Raw genomic sequence first — 20595 nt, 5'->3', positions numbered from 1 at the left:
ATTATCGGTCATGCCAACTTTTCAACATTGTCTTATTAGTGTTATAAAATTTTAACAAAAATTCATTAATTCAGTAGGGCAGAATCATTATTATTTTTTTAATTTATGAAACATTGCAATTGAGTCCTTATTAGCTTTTTTGTAAAAATTTGTGAATGCTTGCTTAAAAATACAGTTATGGTTGAGCTAACCTATATTTGACCTTTCAGGTTGAGATTAAACTGGTTAGATGTTATTTCTTTTCTAATTAAGTCATCATTAGTCATAATTAAACTATTTATAATTTATTTTTAAATGTAAGCAATTAAAGATAATTTAAGAAACTCAATTTAAAAATATTCTCAATACCTTTTTATTATCTGTAATATAATATCCTCCCTGTAACATAATATGCTGATTAGTTTCCACTGAAGCTTTAGGCTATTGTCAGTAGTAAAATGGGTGACCAAACAGTTTCTCTCTTCTATATTGAAATTCCTGCTTTTGAATAAAGCCATAGTATTCTCCTAATGCATCAGTCTTACTGAAAGCAATGTCTGGTGAATGTATAGTGATTTATTTTAAAAAAACAATCTTTTGGTAAAACAACTAAAGTCATATAAACACTTTTTAAAGTTACATTTTTTTTTTTGTTTATAGTGTTAGGCACAAATATTTTGACTGCATTACGTTTTAATTCCTTTCTACACATTCATAAACGTTTATGTAACATATTTAACTGCAAACATCCATTTAACAATTCTAATAGTAAATTGTTACCTTTATATAATATTTTGAAAAGATATCAGTCTATGTTGAATTTCCTCTATCCAGAAATCATAAACTTAACTACTAACCCAACCTTTACAAAATGGCTTCCCTCAGCTTTGTTTACATTTTTCAAATTATAATCATATTTATAAAAAAAATTTAAATCCTCTGTTGAAGTATACCACATTTTTTAAGTAACTGAAACTCTAATCCAAATAGTATATTTTAGTAAATTTTCAAGATTTGGTACTTTTTTCTTTCCTCTTAATTACTTTTATGAGTTGTGGTGTAATAATGAAGGTAATACTTAATATTTATATTATTAACAATTTTTTATGAGCAATTAATTGACATTATGATAAGTACATTGAAAAACTAATTAATGGTTAAAAACAATTATATATATAAATGCCGAAAATTAAATACATAAAAAATATATGTTTATTTGTGATTTGATTTTTATCGTCCTTTAAGCTGAGAAACATGTCTTTTTTAAACTTTTGTTTGTATTTTAGCTGCAGGGAACCAAAGTGCGAATGCGGGTCCTACTAACCCTTCCGCATCAGATATGAGAAGAGCATACGATGCACTAGGTATACAGTGTCCAACTTCGGCAGGTAGCGGTGGGAATCAGCTGCTTGGCGCAGCTGTACCCCGCCCTCGCTTACCAGGTGTCGCTCCTACTGCTCGAGTTCCTCCGCAACCTGCCCCTACAGCCTCTCAACAACCACAGCAAGGTAACCACTCAATTTTATATAATATTTAATTTAATACAAATATATTTGATCCTTATTTTTCAACTTTATTTATTTTCCTCAACATTCTGGTCCCTGAGGTCATTATCAAGGAGGTCACCTTAAATATTCAGATTATTTACTTACAATACAAACGAAATACAACACTATATTTCTACTAGAGTTCGGATAAAAATTACAAGTAATTGTAATTGCAATTACTTGATGAACTAATTACAAGCTCAGCCAATGTATTTCAAAAAAATTAAACTAACATTCATCTCAGAATAAATAATCCTATTATAAAACTAATTGTAATCAACACTATTCATTCAGTTAGAAAAGTTCTCTATTGTTACCTAAAGGACGTTAACAATATTATATACCCCTCCCCAAAAATCTGCGAGGGGGCTCATCTGGAAAACCACTTACGAACCATTTTTTTTCCTAATATATTTTCTTTTCTTTTAATTTAAATAAGCATTTTAAAATGTAATATTTAACTTTAACCAAATAAAGTTTAAATACCCTATTGTCATGAAGAATGTCTGCCACTGAATCTATGTCTGCAATCAGTTGATACGTGAATGTTTTGCAGGTTTTCAATTGAATTACCAAATATAGGACTCAAAAAAGTTATTTTATAGCACCATATTTTCTGTAAAACATTTAGACAATGTGAAATAATTCAAAACAATGGGTAAAAACAAATATTTTTTTAATTTAAAAAAGCTTTTCAACATTCAAAAAATGTTATTGAAAGTGTGTAAAATAAAAATAAAAAATACATAAGTAAATAAATTTACACATATATATAAAACTACATTTGAATAAATTCAATAATAATAAAAATTTGAAGGAGTGTAATAATCCTTAAAGGCGACAGAACCTATAATAATTGTAGCTAAGACAGTTCTAAACATTGTTCAGGACAAAGTAATAAGTAAGTATAAATGGTAATTAAGGCAAAGTAATAAGTACTTCCAAAGAGGATTCTAAACAAGTGTCATTTAGGCCCTCTTTAACATTTTTTAGATATTGAGACATTGAGATGTCAACAAATAGTAATTTTTGTTTAGCAGTGACTAAGGAGCAGTAGTACTACCAACCTTTTTGGCTTATACACTAAAAAGAATGTTACCTCTTTTTTAAAATAAAATTTTTAGCTAATTATATGTAGCAATTATTTTAAAAGAGAAGGAATAAGTGCCAACAATTAAATTAATTTTGTATTGAACACAATTATTTCGTCTTTAAAAAACGTTTATTCTTCTAGTAAATTATTACCTGCCTTTTCCATCTTTCGGCCTTAGAACAAATTATTTTATCCGTGAAAAAATACTGCTTGGAAATTTTTGCATTTATTTCATTTTTAACAGAAATGCATTTTTTCTATTTAATTGAAAGATATTTTAATATTTCAAGGTTCTTATTATATAATTATGTTTACCTTTTCTGTTTAGGTGCGACTGTGGTAATTCCATGTCCACAGGTAGTGGTTCCATTGGAATCACAAACGTCCCAAGGCTCCAACGCTACTGCAGCCCAGACAGCTGCTAGTATACAACAGTCTGTTGCTAGCAATATACATAATAATTTATTTGGATTCGTTTCGAATTCTGCTGAGGGTCCCACCAGTAATGTAAGCACTCTACTCCTTTTGTGGTTTTATTTATTGGTTGTTTTAATTATGTTTCTTTATTATCTTATTATTTTCTAGTTGGCAACTACTGATAGTAGACTATCAACCCTTCAACTTCCCTCGGGTATTGGCGTCGGTCAGGTTACTGCCAATCCTGTCCAGGGTACTAAGGAATGGCATCAATCTGTTACCCCGGACCTCCGCAACCATCTTGTGCATAAACTGTGAGTTTAATACTTCTATTTGTTTTTTCGTCTTCTGAAGTATACACATACTAAGTATGCACTATCATTAAAAAAAAAAATCATGATTTTGATGAATCTCATATTTAAGTTCTCTATTAAAATAAATGTTATTTTTAAACTGAATATTAATTTCTGTATTAACTATCAAGCATTAAAATGCAGTGAGCTAGATAAGTGAAATCCCTTAACATAGCTATTTACACTATGATGCTAGTAAATAAACACTGAAAAAGTATAGATTTAATTAATTTTACTGAACATTAACTGTATTTTGTTTTCGTATGTGGGAATAATTAGTGACTGTTATAAAGTAGAGAGGTGACTTACTATTAAACTTCAGCCAAGCCAGACTAGAAAAGATGGTGGTAGAGATGGTGATTATCAAAGACAATTATTCATGAAGTTTTAACTTATCAATTATATCACTTTAAATCACTCATATTAATTTATATCGTAATTCGGGAAAGTTTAGTTGGAGTTTACATGTATTTTTCCTTATTTATTCACTAAATTAATTTTTAATCTTTTTTATTTTATTTTTTTGATGCCCTGTTATCTTCAGTTAAATTTGAAGCCACAAAGCTTGTTAATGAAAACGTCTATAAGAATATTTTTTTCCATATAAGAAACCATTAGTTATAACAAAGGTAGCTAGCAAATAAGTTTTAAGCCCCTAGAAGTGTACACTGATGTATATAGGCAGTTTTCGAACTTATCTTGTTTGACGTATTCTCTCTCGAAAATAGACTTCTGCACACTCCATTGAAGATTATCGGAAGAACTGGGGGTGCAGTCTATATTATATTATATATATTATTTTTTGTCATTCAATTAAATGCTTGTCCTATTAACCATGTTTTGAATAGCTCATGCTTATAATTTTTTTCTCTTGTTTAATAAATTCAAATTTTGTGATTGATTTGTTGACTGATTTTTTGCTTGCTGTAAATTTCATGATTTTTTTTTTATATATATATAATTAATAACTTCAGTATTTCTTATGCATTTCTAAATTAATGTTTTCCTTTTATTTCAAGTGTCCAAGCAATATTTCCTACTCCTGATCCTCAGGCAATGTTGGATAAGAGGATGCATAACCTTGTTGCTTATGCGAGAAAAGTTGAAGGTGATATGTATGAAATGGCGAATTCAAGGGTAATCATATATTTTGTATTTATAATATATTAATAAACATATGGTTCTATGATGGTTGTTTTTATAATTGTGTTTTATTTTAATTCGATTGAAATTAATTTTCTTTATTTGTGTTTTTACCTTTTAGTTTTATTTTAGTGTGGATAGTTTTTTGTTTTGTTTTTCATTCTATCCTTTTTGTTATGTTGAAATATACGTACACTCAAAGTTTCTATCTTTGAACCTGAATGATGTGTTATTGTTATGTTAGCTCTAGTTTATTTTCTATATTTCTTATTGCTTTATTTTATCTGTTCTGGATTTGGAAAAATAGTTCATACCTGTTTCATGTTAAAACAAAACACATTCAACTTGCAACCCTAATTTATTAATGATAAATATGTTGCTAAAAATTAATTTGTATTATATAAGATTTCTCATGAATTAAAATTGTCAGTTTATTTAAAAATCTGTTTATAAGTTGCTTTATCTTTTGTAACATTAATTGCTGTAATCAGTATTAAATATTTGGAGGAGTTGTGCTTAAAAATAAATAAATAATAATGTAATAAGTAAATTAATAGGTAAAAAATCCGAACACAAAACCATTTTCAACTAAAATTAACCAATTAAACTGATTTATTTTTTTGTGGGGGAAACATGAAAAGTATTTCTTTGCTTAAGTATAGGATATCTTATGGCATTGTCTCAGTTTCAGAAAAATCACATCATTTGTCTGTTGTTGGAAATCATAGTTTTAGGGTTTTCAAAAAAGAAAAATTGTATGGCAACGCATTTCACCATGCCTTTATGTTCATAAAACCTAAGTTCTGAAAAGATAAATATTTCAAAACTTAAAAAATATTACTTTTGAATTCCACGATATTTTATTGTTTTCATAATTACCATTAAAAAGTTAGTTATTTCAATAATACAGATTTTTTGCTATAGATTTCATTACTTTATGTTGTATTGGAGTTTTCTTTATTGACATATCTTACTTCTGGCTGTTGAGAAGATATTATAGGAATAATATATTTAAAAGTACAAGCTATTCTCACATATGCATATTGACATATCGATTGATTAATAAGTGGCCTCATTCAATCAAGTCAATAGAATTCAGGATAAAATTAGGTATGCAACACAAATCGAAGCTGAGAGATTAGAAGACTGTATTATCGCAAGACAGGAGCTCTTTGGTATTAGTTATTAAAATCATTGATTCTAACTCTTATATAATCTCTGACTGATATTCAAGTATCCAGTATTTAAAGCAAAGTAACTCAGTATATTTACAAAACAAGGAATTAAGAAATCCAGGTTGAACTTAATTTGTGTAGTAAGTAAAATATTTTATTAACCAAATTATAGAAATGTAAATAGAAAAGTTCGGTAGTGTCAAGTTTTAACATATAAAGAATTGAAAAACTGATTACCCTATGACTGTGGTGGTAGGTAAGTAAAGGAAAGTTGAAATTGGTAGTAGTTTAATGTCAGCTTGATTAATTTCAAAATAATTGAAATTTTATTGTCTACATACAAGAAAACTTGTGTAACCATAGGTATAGGCCGTATAAATAGATATCAACTATAGATTTTTAAACAATTTTTTTTCCCTGTTTTTACTTTCAATAAATTTGAATGAGCAATGTATTTGAAAAAGTTAACACTTTAAGATCCTCAAATAATTATAAACTTATAAATATATTATTAAAAAATAAATAATAATAAACCAAAATTGTAAAAATTCACATGAAGTATTTTATTAAAAATTTTAAGTTTTACAATCAGTTTCTCATTAATTTTATTATCTAAATATGACATTACCATTGACTTAAAAAAAAAAAATTATAACTAATTTTTAAAAAAAGTCAGTATATATATATATGGTATAAATTTTCAATCATTGAATTATTAAAAATTGAATTTGTTAAGGGGGGAAAAAAGTTATATCAAAGCAATAAAAACATATTGAAAAAATTAAAAGTACTGTTTCATTATACCAACTGTAACTAAACAATTGAATATTTATACGATAGACTTTTTTTTTTTATTTAAAATTTGTAAAAACAAAATATTTTCAAGGGAAAGGTTTAATATTTAATATCATAGGCACACTAATTGGGCTACTAAACTTTTCACTGCACCCTTGTGCTTAAAAACAATAAAAAGTCCGTACAATTATCCTTGTAGCAGTTGAATATGTAGAAAAATAAAATAAAAAACAGTGCAAAATAAATGCTGAAATGCACTGCATTTTTTTTTTAGTTTTTATTTTATTTTATATACATACAATTTTTTTTTGTCTAAAATATTTTAAGTAAGTGGCAATTGCTTTCAATTGGCATTTTGCTAACCACTGTCATAAATGAAATATATTTAGTGTTGAAGGAAAAGTTATTAAGTTTATATACTTTTCTTTGGAATTAGGATTTTTTTTTTTTAATGAATATTTGATACTTCTTGCTTAAAATTTAATTATGCCAAATTTGAGAAAGATTTTATTTTTCTTCGACATCAATGTTATTTTACCATGATGTATCTCTTTGGATATACAATCAACATTTTTTTTATCTATTATTCTTACCGGCTTTTATTCCATTGCTACAAACATATTAAAAAATTATTAATCAATTAACGAACTTTAAATAATACTGAGAAATCTTATTTAAATTTTAACTTTGACACTGTCTTATTTGGATTCAGATATTGTTTAAAATTTAAAACAAAATAAGAGTTGCTTAATTTTATTCGATAAAATTATTTTGAATATTGCATAATGTTTAAAAATTATCATTTATCATGTAAAAATGTCTACACTAATTCATGAGTTGAATATCAATTTAGTTTTTTGAATTTTAACCATTATTTTTTTTAATTTATTGTTTTCATTAACTGACTAACTACTTGTCACTATTAAGTAGTAAAAATTGTTTGAATACAAATTATAGACTTACTAATTCATTCTAAAAAAAAAAATTTGTTTACAATTTTTTATGTCATCATAAGTTGTCTTTTTTTTTTTTTTTTTTTTTAATCGGACTATTGTACCAAGACCCAGTGGGCAATCCTAAATAAATATCTTAATGTAATAGTAAACATATAAGTTAATCGAGCTATAACCTAATGTGAACAAGAGAAAAAAAACTTTATGTTTAACTTTCTTAAATATTTAATACTTACAGAAAAGTAACAACAGGTTTAATTTATGAAAAGACGAATCCAAGAAGATTATCATTTGTTTCAGTCACATTTCATTGGCAAAATGTAAAACCACTTAAAATAATTTGTTTATTTATTCTATTTATGCATAAACTTATACAATATAAAATATACAATAATTGTTAATGTTTTCGTTAATGTATTATCCTGTCTTGACAAGTTGTGGGTCATAAAGTGATACAATTAACCAATTTGTATTTATGCTAAGTAAATTTAGACCCTGAACCTCATTTGGAAAGGGTTTGTTTATCTCTGTAAGTCTATGAACTTAAACCTAATTAAAGCAATAATATTAGGTCTGTTCCAACAACTACATCTGACTAGGGAGTATGCGTAGTACTGGTTTCCCCATCCAAAACCTGTAATGCACATGCACCAGACAGTAAGAAGTGCTAGTTTGAACATACCTAACGCAATTTTAATGAGGACAGGTTAGAAACAACCAGAGGCCATTGTAGGAAAGAATTATTCTGTGGTGATCCCAGAGAATGAAATCTGTACCTTCCCACTCTGGTTAGAGTGGTGACCTGTAGTATAGCCTCTGTATGGCAGAAATGGCCAAGAAAATTATTTAAAAAATTATCTGTCGCTGGTCTAAGCTGGATAATATATAAAAACAATTTTCTTTTTAATCAGTAATAATATAATTCCTCAAAGACATATTTAAAAAAAAAATAAACTGATTATGATGGTAATTTAAATTTTAAACATTTTTTGTCTCTGTAAAGCTGGGATATGATATTTATGTGGTTTTTCACTATTGCCAATGAAATATATGAGCTATAATTTAATTTTTAGTTAATCACCTACATTTTGTATTGTAACTTTTTTTAAATTTTTTCTTCTTTTTTTTTATAGTCTGAGTATTATCATCTTTTGGCTGAGAAGATTTACAAAATTCAAAAGGAATTAGGTAATTTAAATAATCTTATTCTAATATCTATATTTTGTAGTCATTTAATTGGTCATTAATGAATCATACTTATTAATTAAACTTGCTCTTCTCAGAGGAGAAACGACAGAAGAGAAAAGAACAGCAGCAATTGCAGCAGCAGCAACAACAGCAACAGCAGCAGGTTCAGACGCAGGCTCAAGTACAAGCCCAGACTCAAGCGGCGGTAGTTCAGAGGACACGGGGGATGGTAACTGGTGCCGTACCCGTTGCAGTTGTTCCTCCGCGGCAAGATCCTTCTCAACCTCTCCATTCTCAGTCACCAGGTACAATCATCCTGTCATGTTATAATGAAGATAAAAATTAACCACATCCTACCTTAGTTTTTACCTAATTTGATGCACAAAAAAAGTATTGATTCATTAAATAAATAATTTTCAGAATATTAAAATAGAAATATCGTAAATTATATTTCACAGTAATAAAAAATATTGTCACGATCTATTATTGAGTTTTCACTGACTCGAAATAATGGTCACATGCTATAAAACAATTATAAAATAGGACAAAATTACCTTAAAATGATTTCATATCTGTTACACATCAGTATTTAAGTATTTACTTAACGAAAATACTTTTTAACTCATGTTTATGGTTAATTAAAAAACATTAATTAGATCAAAACATCTATAATTAGCTGTTTAAATTATCTAGAAAAAACAAGTTGTTGTACTCACATATTAATAACAACAAGCTTTTATGTCTTAACCAACAGCTGGAATTTAAATAAATAACTAACAGCTGCTTGCTGATTTGGTTTTGTTTGTTGATTTCCTATCTGCTAGTTTTAGTAAACTGTTTTAGAGTATACTGATTAATGTTTTGTTAAGCTGAAGATAAAAAATTTACAGGAAATTATTCTTAATTTATTATTATTTTTTAGCCTAAATAAAGATTTTTAAACCGTCATTTATAAGGTAATAGGATAATTTTAATCTGTATGTATTAATTAAGAGTAAATTTAGCAATTCTTCATCAGAATTATAAAACCTTAAAACTCATTCCATCTTAAAGGAGCATTTCTCTAAGTTTTAGTCAATGGAAATTTGCTCAATAACATAAACTTATTGATAACATAACACCTACTACTATACTTTTGGTTAAAATGGGAATGCTTTTAGTTCTCTTTTTGTGTAATTAAAATTGAAGCATCCTAATTATTTTCAGAAAATCATACCTATTGTCAATAGTCTAAAGGGTTTAAAAGAAATTTGTCATAACCATTGCATTGTGAAATTTTATTCTATGATTGTAGATGAAATATTAAATTTGTATTTTCTCGGTTTAAATCTTTTTTATATTAGAATCATTTTAACGTGTACTCTTCATATGCACTTTGAAATTCATGATTTTATTTATTTATTTTTATCATATTAAATATTAAGGCAAATTATGATAATCAAATTAAATGTTCTCTGGTTTAATACTGGATTTTAGGTTGTTTTAAAGCTTTAGAACAGTTTCCATTTGTAGCATTATCTCTTATTGTGAAGAATCTGTATGTTATTTTATTTTATTGTGGAATTTTTGTTTAGCTCAATCCATGCGTATTAAATATTATTTAATAAAAACATTTATTTGAACTATTATATTACTTTACTAATTAAGATATTGGATTATTGTCTAAAAATTGTCAACCAAATAAATAATCAATTCTCATTAGTTTCTAATTGAATCTATTTGTATTAGAATTGGCATATAAAACTCAAATTACTCAAGCTTTCCTTATTTAATTATTTATTATATTAATTTATTAATTTTATTCAATATCGATGGCAAATTATTTAGAATACTGCTTGCTACTTGCTGTCAATGTGTTTCTTTGTTGTGATAATATTTTGTGCCTGTTGAAATAATACTGTTCCATCCTCGCATTAAAATAACATTCCTCAAATATTATCACTTATTTTTGATGATGGTATTGTTTTTATTTTAAACACTATTGTCACAATAAAAAAAAAAACTTGTATATAAACAGTGTTGTAAACTTAATTTCTGAATTAAAATGGAAACTATATTAACAAATGCTATAAGAAATGATAGAATGGTACCGAGTAGGCAGTTTTATCTTCACCATCATCAAAATATCTTGAATAGTCATCCGAATTCTTAATAAATATAAGGCTTTTGTCTTAGTGTGCTGTCATTTTCATCTTAACTGTAAATTTTCTATACATTTCCCTTCAGCAAAGCATATCTTTTTATTATTATCATTATAACCATTTATTTGCTTTTCAGGAATAGGTATTGGAGGTAACAGGATAGGGTCCCAAATGGGTCCGAGTCCTAGCGGTCCTGCTTCGCAGCAAAGCGTGACTGGACTCTCTCCATTTGCTGCGAACCCTCCCTCTGTTCCACCAACAACAACTAGTCAATTTCAGAACACTAATCATCAGGTAACATATTATTTTATTTATCTTCATTTATTTTCTTTATTATTTATTAAAATAGTGGATTAGTTTCTAACAATGCTATTGTTATAATTTTGTTATTTGACTTAGTATTCTGTAGGCTGCTTTTATTATTTTGTTTTTTAAACTTTTTTGTATATATGAATTAATTTAAAAATTCTATTTTGAAATTATTTTCAAATTCTTGTACTAAAAATATTCCTGAACCATTAATTAGTAATCTTATATTCATTTATTTCCATATTATTATTCGAGTGGTTATTACAGTCAAGTGTGAGCGATACATATCTTGTAATATATTGTATAAACTAGTTAATATAATGATACATTGTTTGAACTATGAACATTGTATATTTATATGCAGATTTGTTTGTTTTTTTCAATTATAACAATTTATTTAGTTCCAGGCCAACGCTCGATTACCAAACACTGCCCAAACCTCACCTGCTTTTGGCCTACATCCGTTTCCTTCACCTCAGCAAGTCTCCGCCCCTGCAAGTCAGTCTAACAGCGGGAGAGTGCCATCTCCTCCATCATCACCAATGGCGAGTCCAACTGTTGCACCTTCTCCATCCATGGGAAAATTTTCCAACCATACTCCGCCTTCTACTCTTGCTCGAACTCAACAATCTAGTAGTAATTCATATTCAAGTCAGATGGCCGCTATCACTGCTTCTCTCGCCAGAGTAAGTTTCTGAAAAATATCATAACCTCATATCTCTATTTAAATTTTAAGTAAATATTTTGAAGGATAGTAACATGGGTATAAAAGTCAATTTTTGGACCGTTTGTTACAAGTATGTCTCCAAGCTTATTCTTTACTGTGAGATGTCTTACAGGGTTACCCTAATTGTTTTAGCAAAAATATTTTTAACTGATTGATTTTTGTTGTGGTAAATTCAATAATGGAATGATGTTTCTGCTTTTTTGGGCCTGATCAGTATCATTGTATTATTAAGTTACGTTGGAGTATTATTTTATTAGGATTTCAGACCAAGGAGTTTAGTTCATTTGTCTTGTGATTATTAAAGTAATCTAAATCAAAGAGAAAGAACTATCTTCTACTCGAGATAAGTATATTATTTCATTTTATTAGTTTATCATAGGTTCATTATTAAAAATAAAAGTAACAAGTTGTTGGATAGGATTATTATTAATTCTTCAATTTTGTCTTCTCTCCTCAAAAATTGTGATTTATGAAAGGAAGAGGGACTGATTTAATATTTCTTACTTCTAGTTATTAAATAAATATATTATACATTTTCTAAAATTTATAATCCGTTAAGGTCAAAAATAACAGGCATTATTATTACAAGTCAAACACTTAAAACAAATCCAGTTTTTAATCCATATATTTATTATTTTTATAGACGTTTCGGAGATACTGTGTCTCCTCTCTTCAGAATAATATAATTCACTTTTTGTTAATATAGTTCACTGGTAATAAATAGAGAAAGCAATAAATAAATAATACAGTATTTTAAAATCATGTAGTAATTTTTGTTTTACTCTGTACTTTTGTTCTTTTGACATTTAAGCAGTATAAATTTTAAAAAAGTATAGATTATGTAATGAAACCAATTAATATATTATTAATATGTACAAATGGTCTCAAAAATAAACACATTAGGTTTCTGCAATATTAAATTTTTAATAAAGTTACAGTTGATCCCCGAAAATTTAAAGAAATTAAAGAGAAAAGAAAAGAGTTTTCGACGAAAACGTTGACTTTGTTCGGTGAATAATGTCCTAAGAATGTTAAATTAATGTTTTCTTTTCACTACCACATAGAGGATGAATCAAAATCGCATAACGGATATGGGAGGTTTTACAGCTTAAATGACTATATATTTTGCATCACAGCAGTATTGTTTTTTTACATGACTCTTATATTATCTGTTATTTTTATGTATCTTTACAGGATGAAGATTCACCTACTTCAAATAACAACCAAACAAGTAGAGGTAAAGGAGATATTAAACTGGAGCAAGATGAAATGAAAGAAGATGAAGAAGCTGAGAGAGGAAGCGGAAAAGGAATAGGCACTGGAAAAATAAAACAAGAGCCTATGGATGATATGCCTGCTAAAGGTAAGTTTTTGACCCACCAGGTCATGTGACACATGAAATTAATGACTATGAATCTAGTAATCATAATAAACTAAGTATATATTTATTAAATATAAAATAAGGCTCTGATCACACAGAGATTCAGTTAGATGTATAGTCATTTTTAACAATTACTCAATTTTGATATTCACAAGAATGTCAAATATTACTTAATGGAATGAAAATATTTTTTAATAATAATAAAAGCTATTTTTAAGAAACTAAACTGTTTGAACTCTTTTTACTGCTTCTGTATTAATGACTAGGCAATAAAATTGAATGTTTTGTTCATACATATCCAACTTTATTCATGAAGTTCTATTTACATTTGAACACTCTCTAACAGGTTTAGGCTAATGTACTACTAAAAATTAGAAATTATTCTCTGTGAATCACAATCCAAAAAAAAAAAATACAAATCATCACTGTGTGAGCAGGACCTAACTTGTGGAACAAAGTGTTTGTGTTTTCTCTAGCTTTTGTTTCCTTATTACATTAGATTATTTTATTTTATTTAAAAAATATTGATCTATTCGTTATTTTTCTGAATGATTTCATGTTATATAAATTTTTTTATTTTCTCTTTTTTTGAATCAGATGAAATCAAAGAAGAACCTAAGTCACCTAAAGTTAACGACACTCCTGATGTAAAACCAACTGTTGTACCTGAACCAATACAGCAGGGTGTCGGGGTTGACAAGAAGAAAAAATGTTGTAAGTACTAAACTCAGTGTTAAGTTGATTTAACAGATTTATTTAATTTTTTATTCATATAAATATCAATTTGATGTAGTGTAAAATTTATCTTATTATCAATTCTTTTTCAGTATTTAAGCCTGATGACCTGAGGCAAGCATTGATGCCCACATTAGAAAAACTGTATAGACAAGATGAATCGTTACCTTTTAGGCAGCCTGTAGATCCTCAATCCCTTGGTATTCCTGATTATTTTGACATCGTAAGGACTCCAATGGATTTGTCAACAGTGAAGAGAAAACTCGATACTGGGCAATACTCGGATCCGTGGGAATATGTTGACGATGTTTGGTTAATGTTTGATAATGCTTGGCTGTACAATAGAAAAACCTCTCGTGTGTATAGATATTGTACAAAGGTGAGTTTTATTTTATTATCCCAGTTAAACCTCTTAAGTCTTGTCATTTATTGTGAGAATTTTTTTTTCTGGCACATTTTTCATGCAGGGTTTTGTTAGTATTTTGTCTACGACCGAAGGTCGACGGCCAGGATGTTGAACCAATTTCTATTCTTATATCCTACATTAATTAATTGTGTAATCCAACCTTTTGTAATTTTATTCAACTGCTGGCCCCTGTATGATGATCCTCCTATTTCTATATTCAAGCTCTCTTTGGTCTTCTGATGTCTCTCTAAAGGATCATTATTCCCTCTTCCATAACTTCACTTAAACATTTGGAATTTATAATTAATTCAGTTTTCATGTTATCTTGTTTATTTTATGAAGATAGACATTTTGTTTTAGTTAAGGAATTAAAATTTTTATTTTCAATGTTCTCAAAAGAATAATTAGCATTGAATTTAATTTAAAATATTTTGATTGAGAGTGAAACAAAAAAATGCACTATTAATATTAATTATTTAATATTTGCTTTTAATTCATTTTATTATTTTCCTGACCACAATCAGGAATGAAAGAGGTTGCTTAACACATAGAACTGCAGAGGAACGATTAGTGTGACACTTTTGTACAGTTATTCTGGCTTAACTATTTAAATAATAGTATTGGAACTTCAGGATAAATATAAAGTATTTTCATTTTATTTTCTATTAGTGCAAATTCTTTCATGAATTGGCTTGAAGTATGTCTATGCAAAGTGCCTTTTTATTGGATCATAAATTTTTAAATGTGCATAATAAGTCTTTCTATTGAGCCTTGTCCTGGTTATCTGTTTGGGTCATGTTCATAATAAATATTTTTTCTTTATCTGATACTTGTTTAGTTTAATTAGTGACGGACAAGAGAGGTTTTTCTTGAGCATAATACATCTTCAAGTTGGAATCCTATTGCTGATATATTATTTATGCTATAGTTATCGGAGGTTTTCGAACAAGAGATTGATCCTGTAATGCAAGCCCTGGGTTATTGCTGTGGTAGGAAATACACCTTCAACCCTCAAGTCCTCTGTTGCTATGGAAAACAACTGTGCACTATTCCAAGAGATGCAAAATATTACAGCTACCAAAATAGGTAATGGATACATTTTAATTTTCTATATCATTATAAGTATCAAGATTTAAATTATAAATCGCTGAGAAAAAAATATATCTTTTAGAAATTGTGTTACAGATTCATGTATTTTTATGGGAAGAATAATTTTAGTCCCCAAAATGTGAAGAAAATTGAAGTTTTAATTTCATTACAAAAATTCACAATTTGATAGTCAAGATAAATTTCTTTTAAATTATTAAAAATTGTTTGACATAAACTGTCTTTTCTTTCAAAAACTAACTAGCCAACTCATTTGGGCGAAAGAAGAAAAATTCTTAGTCAAAAGATAAATAAAAAAAAATGAACTAAGATTACTATCATCATAAAGTGGACTTCAATCATTCTTCCCTTGGACTCCTCATATGTTATAATTCTTAACCATAATAATATTTTCTTATTGCTATTTTTCTATAAAATATTTGTTTAATCAGTAGTGAAATGCTAATTACTTATTATCACTATATGATGTTTCTTGATTAATTGCATCTGCATGCCTTATAACTTACCACATAGACGTTTCTTATTTATGAAGCTGTATGATTGTACTTGAGACCAAGTTTTAATTTGTCACTATTAAATTCTCTATTTATAATAATAACAATATAAGTTCATACTGGTCTTGTCCAAAAATAATTGTTATTTATTTTCTAGTTATATTGAATAACAAGAGATCAGATTTTTACAGTTATTTCTTGTTTAGTTTGACTGCTTGATTATTAGTCATAATTTGTATGCACAAAATTTTCACCCAAAGCTCTGGCCGTTAGAGGGTTAATAGCAAGCAAAAGGAAATCCATTGATAAAGATAGTTGAATTGTAGAAATTGATTCTTAAAGTGTACTGCCACTGCCTGGTAGTGGAAATGAAAATTATTTATTTTGTTTGCATTTTTCCAATTGGCGGACTACATTCAGCCCAAATATTTATTTGATCATTAAAACTTAAGAGGTTATTATATTTTACCATGGTAGAGAGGTGTCTCTATAAAAAAAAAATCTTTTAGTTTGTTTTATTGTTTCTACAACACTAACACTTTAAAATAGTAAAAATGTGCAGTGATTGAAAAAAGAAAAGAATCTTTGATTTAACCCTCATTAAATTTGACTGGAGACTCTATTTGAGCATATATCGTTTTTTTTTTGTTTTTTTTTTTTAACTTCTGATTGCCTATGTTCATTGCTCATTTTCTGTTCCTTTCAAACATCTTTTTGGTTTCAGGGATACTTTTTCTCCTCCATCCATTTACACTTCATTATTTGTTACTATAATATTGAAAAGGGATTAGTTCTTATTAATTTATTTTGATATTACAACTTTTTTATTGTTATATGTTACATTTACAATAGTTACTAGTTGCATATTTGATCCATTTTGTTCTATATTTTGAGATTTTTTAATTAATAAGCATAAAAAAACTAGCATAAAAAGAGAGATATCTCATCAGTCACTCTGATTAAAATGCTAATACTACTTTAGTTTCCCTGTTTATTCATGGTGACTGCATTGCAATATCTCATAAATCATTTCATAAATAAGAAACTATAGTAAATTAATTATAATTAAAGTTTGTTAAGGCATGTTACTGGTATTCTGCTCATTTAGCATGACATTTGGTCACACCAACATCACCTGGATTTTAAATTTTATAAAATTTTAACTCTTGGTAGTGCATGATTATCCCCATTTCTTTTTTTTCTCATGGTGTATTGTTTATGGTAATACTGATGAGCCATTCAACTTTCCTGAAAATGTTTATATTGTACAGAACAACCAGCAAATGCCTGCAGTGATTAATTATCATATATAGAATTTAGTCTAAATCATTTTTGTAAAGATATTTATAATTGCTTGCCTCACGTGACCAATAAGTAATAGTGCTAATTAGTAATCATTGTTACTGCATGAGCAATAACGTTGTAATGAGTAATAAAAAACATTAAAAAAAAATTATAATGGAAACATGATGTGTACAGTTGATGCTTTATTAAATTAGTTATACAAATTGTATTTTTTTTTTAAATGAATATGACCGTTCTAAATTCAAATTAACACTTTTCACTGCTACAGAAATATAATGACAACTGTAAAAATTTGTGAAACTGAATCCATTATCTTGGCGGGCTCAAAAATGCATTTACCAGATGTTTAGGAATCCATATGATCATACTTTATTTTGCTATGGGAGGGAAGATCCGTTGCTATAACCTGCAACTTATTTATCTGTCTATCCAGCAGAATAACAACACATTTTTTAGTTGTAATTTAGAATGGGATTGCGCAGTTGTGTCATACTTTCAGGGCAAATATCAGGGAAAATATTCAATATAATGCTCCTGGTAAATAGATTTTGTTTAGTAGATAACTGCCATTGAATATTTTGAAGGATGATAGGAAGATCTCATTTCACTATTCCCGGAGAATAATTGGTTTTGACTCTTGAAGTTTGTTGAACATTATTAAAGTAAGCTAAAATTAAATTAATAATAACTGTTTGAATAAAAATAGTAAGCTAGTAGTGTTTTTCAGATTTGTTATCGTTTGGCATAGAAATGAGCATAGTAAGGCTAAACTCATTTAAATAAATAAATAAACAGTGTGAATCATTAGTTGACACCTTTGTTTACTTTGTGTGTCAACATCAATGTTGTAATCAGTTTCACAATCAAATTATAACTTAAAAACAACATGACGTTAATATTTTCAGAGGAATGTACTTGTACATTTATTTCAATAAAAAAAATCATTAAACTTTTTTTATGGTTCATGTAACGTGGTAATCAATTTTAGTTGGATTAAAGACTTTTTCTGTTGTTAAATTATATTTATTTTTTATGTCTTTTACCTCTCTCAATAACTCCCTGGTTTAATTTTCAACCCTTCTGAATTTTTTAAAAACTTCAGGGGCATGATTCAAATTTTTTTTCATTCTTGACCGTACTTTGACTTTTTACTCTGGCAGTACTTTGAAATTAAATACATTTTAATAAGTATATACATTTTTAATTTAGAGCTTCCTTCTTACACTTATGAATTTGATTGCATGTTTATCTTTTTTTCTTTTAATAGCATATCTATTCCTTTCGAGTTGCGCTTTTAGTTTGCACTTTTAACAAAGCTCTAACGCACTGCTTTATTATTTTATGCTTATGTTATGTTCCCGCTGTTCCTACTTTAAAACTACTCGCAATTTGAAAACTTGGTTCATAAAGAGGATATGGTGTTTCCTGTGATAGATATACCTACTGCCACAAGTGCTTCAATGACATCCCTGGGGACACTGTTTCGCTTGGAGATGATCCTTCCCAGCCACCAACGTGAGTATATATTATTATTAGAGAGAGAGAGTGTGTGTGTGAGAGAGGGGGGGCAATCTTTATCCTAAGTTGTGAACTAGTCTTTTGTTTCGTATCTTATTACTTTTTTCTTTTAAATGTTTTATGCTCCTTTCCTTTTTGAAACTAAATGAATAAGAATTTAGTTTTACTTACTTTAAAAGATAAAGTGGACCCTTTCTTTATAGTCAGATAACCATTGGTCTATTATTTTGACTTTTACTATAAAAAACATATCTTAGTTATCTTTATAAAATGACAGTAGTTTTTTTTCTGTTCACAAGGTAGATTTAATCTGAAAGAAAAACATCTTTAATTATATTATTTACATTTTACCTTATATTTTATTTTTCCTTAAAAGGTTTGTTGATTTGATGCATTAGTTCAAGTTATAAAAATAGCCACATCATTCCGCAGTGGCCTTTGTACAGTACTATGAAAAGCTTTAATATTGATGTCCATCTTGTAGTTACATCATGTAGTTGATCTTCAATGAAGTTTTTTTGCTCATCTTAAGACTGTAATTACTTACTGCATAGCTAAGACTTATGTGCAGAGAGAATTTTTTCAAAACCGTTTCTAGCTTATCTGTCTTTTAAGTATGCCATTCAGGAATTACTTTTAGACATTAGTTAAAGAACATGAGAATTAAAATTTTAAAAATATATTTAGCATTAATTTTTGTAATAGTTTTTTTTTTTTTTTTTGTGAGAGAACAAAAATAATTACCTGAAAAAGCATAATTAGAAATAGGGGACAAAAAAGATAATTTTTTTTATTGAGGAGACATTTGAACATGAAAATAAAATGGGAGCTAAAAAATTATTGACAGGTTAACTTACTCTCCCTAAAAATTTATTACATTTTTATTAGATATTTAATTAAATACTGAGTTTTATGAGCTTACAGGAAGTAGAGAAAGTGTACACTTCTTATGAATTGTTTTTTATTTAATTTTATCAATTTTTCATTGTTAATCATTATATACATAATTGTATTGTCTTTCTGATTTAATGTTGAATTTTTTTTTACATTTTATGAATTATAATAATTTGATTTTTTCTTCTTGAAGAAGTTTGTCGGGGGGTGCGGTCAGCAAAGAACAACATAAATAAACAAAACCATATTTATTTATTTTATGCCGACGTTTCGACCTGAGTTTCGGGTCTTCATCAGGGGTTGTGTCGTAGAGGAGGGAAAGATTAGTACTGGATTGTGTCGTAGAGGAGGGAAAGATTAGTACTGGACAATAATTTGATATTACAGTATAATAATTTGATATATCTTATGACTATTATCAATTATATTAATTATTTTATATTATTTTTTCTTTTTAATTAATAGTGTGATAAAGAAAGATCAGTTCAAAGAAATGAAAAATGATCATTTGGAACTTGAACCTTTCGTTGAATGTACCGACTGTGGAAGGAAACTTCATCAAATTTGTGTCTTGCACATGGAAAATATTTGGCCTCAAGGGTAAGTAAAATGATGTTTTGAATTTTTAATATTAATTTATCTTGATCACATTTTTAATTTATTTTTATTTTTCTTCTTTTTTTTTTTTTTTTAGCTTTACTTGTGATAACTGTTTAAAGAAGAAATCAGCCAAACGGAAAGATAACAAATTCAATGCTAAGAGGTTACCAACAACAAAACTGGGTACATATATTGAAACGAGGGTCAACAATTATTTGAAAAAGAAGGAAGCAGGCGCTGGTGAAGTGGCCATCAGGGTAGTCGCGAGCTCAGATAAGATTGTCGAAGTAAAGCCTGGCATGAAAAATAAGTAAGCCAAATCACTTTTCCATTTT

The 20595-nt window shown here is 27.8% G+C and overlaps 1 protein-coding gene across 8 annotated transcripts in view; it reads left to right on the top strand.

Moving 5' to 3' along the window:
* nej (nejire) overlaps positions 1–20595 on the top strand; it is a 64147-nt gene that overhangs the window by 21300 nt on the left and 22252 nt on the right. For 4 of the 8 annotated variants that reach the window (XM_067049388.1, XM_067049386.1, XM_014425033.3 and 1 more), the window contains 15 exons: positions 1266–1487; positions 2948–3126; positions 3205–3350; positions 4409–4526; positions 8589–8643; positions 8739–8948; positions 10921–11078; positions 11495–11779; positions 13015–13183; positions 13799–13915; positions 14029–14315; positions 15271–15428; positions 18659–18763; positions 20126–20260; positions 20355–20570. In XM_067049388.1, the coding sequence (XP_066905489.1) occupies positions 1266–1487; positions 2948–3126; positions 3205–3350; positions 4409–4526; positions 8589–8643; positions 8739–8948; positions 10921–11078; positions 11495–11779; positions 13015–13183; positions 13799–13915; positions 14029–14315; positions 15271–15428; positions 18659–18763; positions 20126–20260; positions 20355–20570 (2560 nt within the window). The remainder of the gene's footprint in view (positions 1–1265; positions 1488–2947; positions 3127–3204; positions 3351–4408; positions 4527–8588; positions 8644–8738; positions 8949–10920; positions 11079–11494; positions 11780–13014; positions 13184–13798; positions 13916–14028; positions 14316–15270; positions 15429–18658; positions 18764–20125; positions 20261–20354; positions 20571–20595) is intronic. The other 4 variants (XM_067049389.1, XM_024359104.2, XM_067049387.1 and 1 more) reach the window with 2 other exon arrangements.

The sequence above is a fragment of the Halyomorpha halys genome, unplaced genomic scaffold (assembly GCF_000696795.3).
Source record: "Halyomorpha halys isolate HHAL.00 unplaced genomic scaffold, Hhal_1.1 Scaffold493.1, whole genome shotgun sequence".
Lineage (NCBI taxonomy): Eukaryota > Metazoa > Arthropoda > Insecta > Hemiptera > Pentatomidae > Halyomorpha > Halyomorpha halys.
This window is presented reverse-complemented; position numbering and strand designations above follow the sequence as displayed.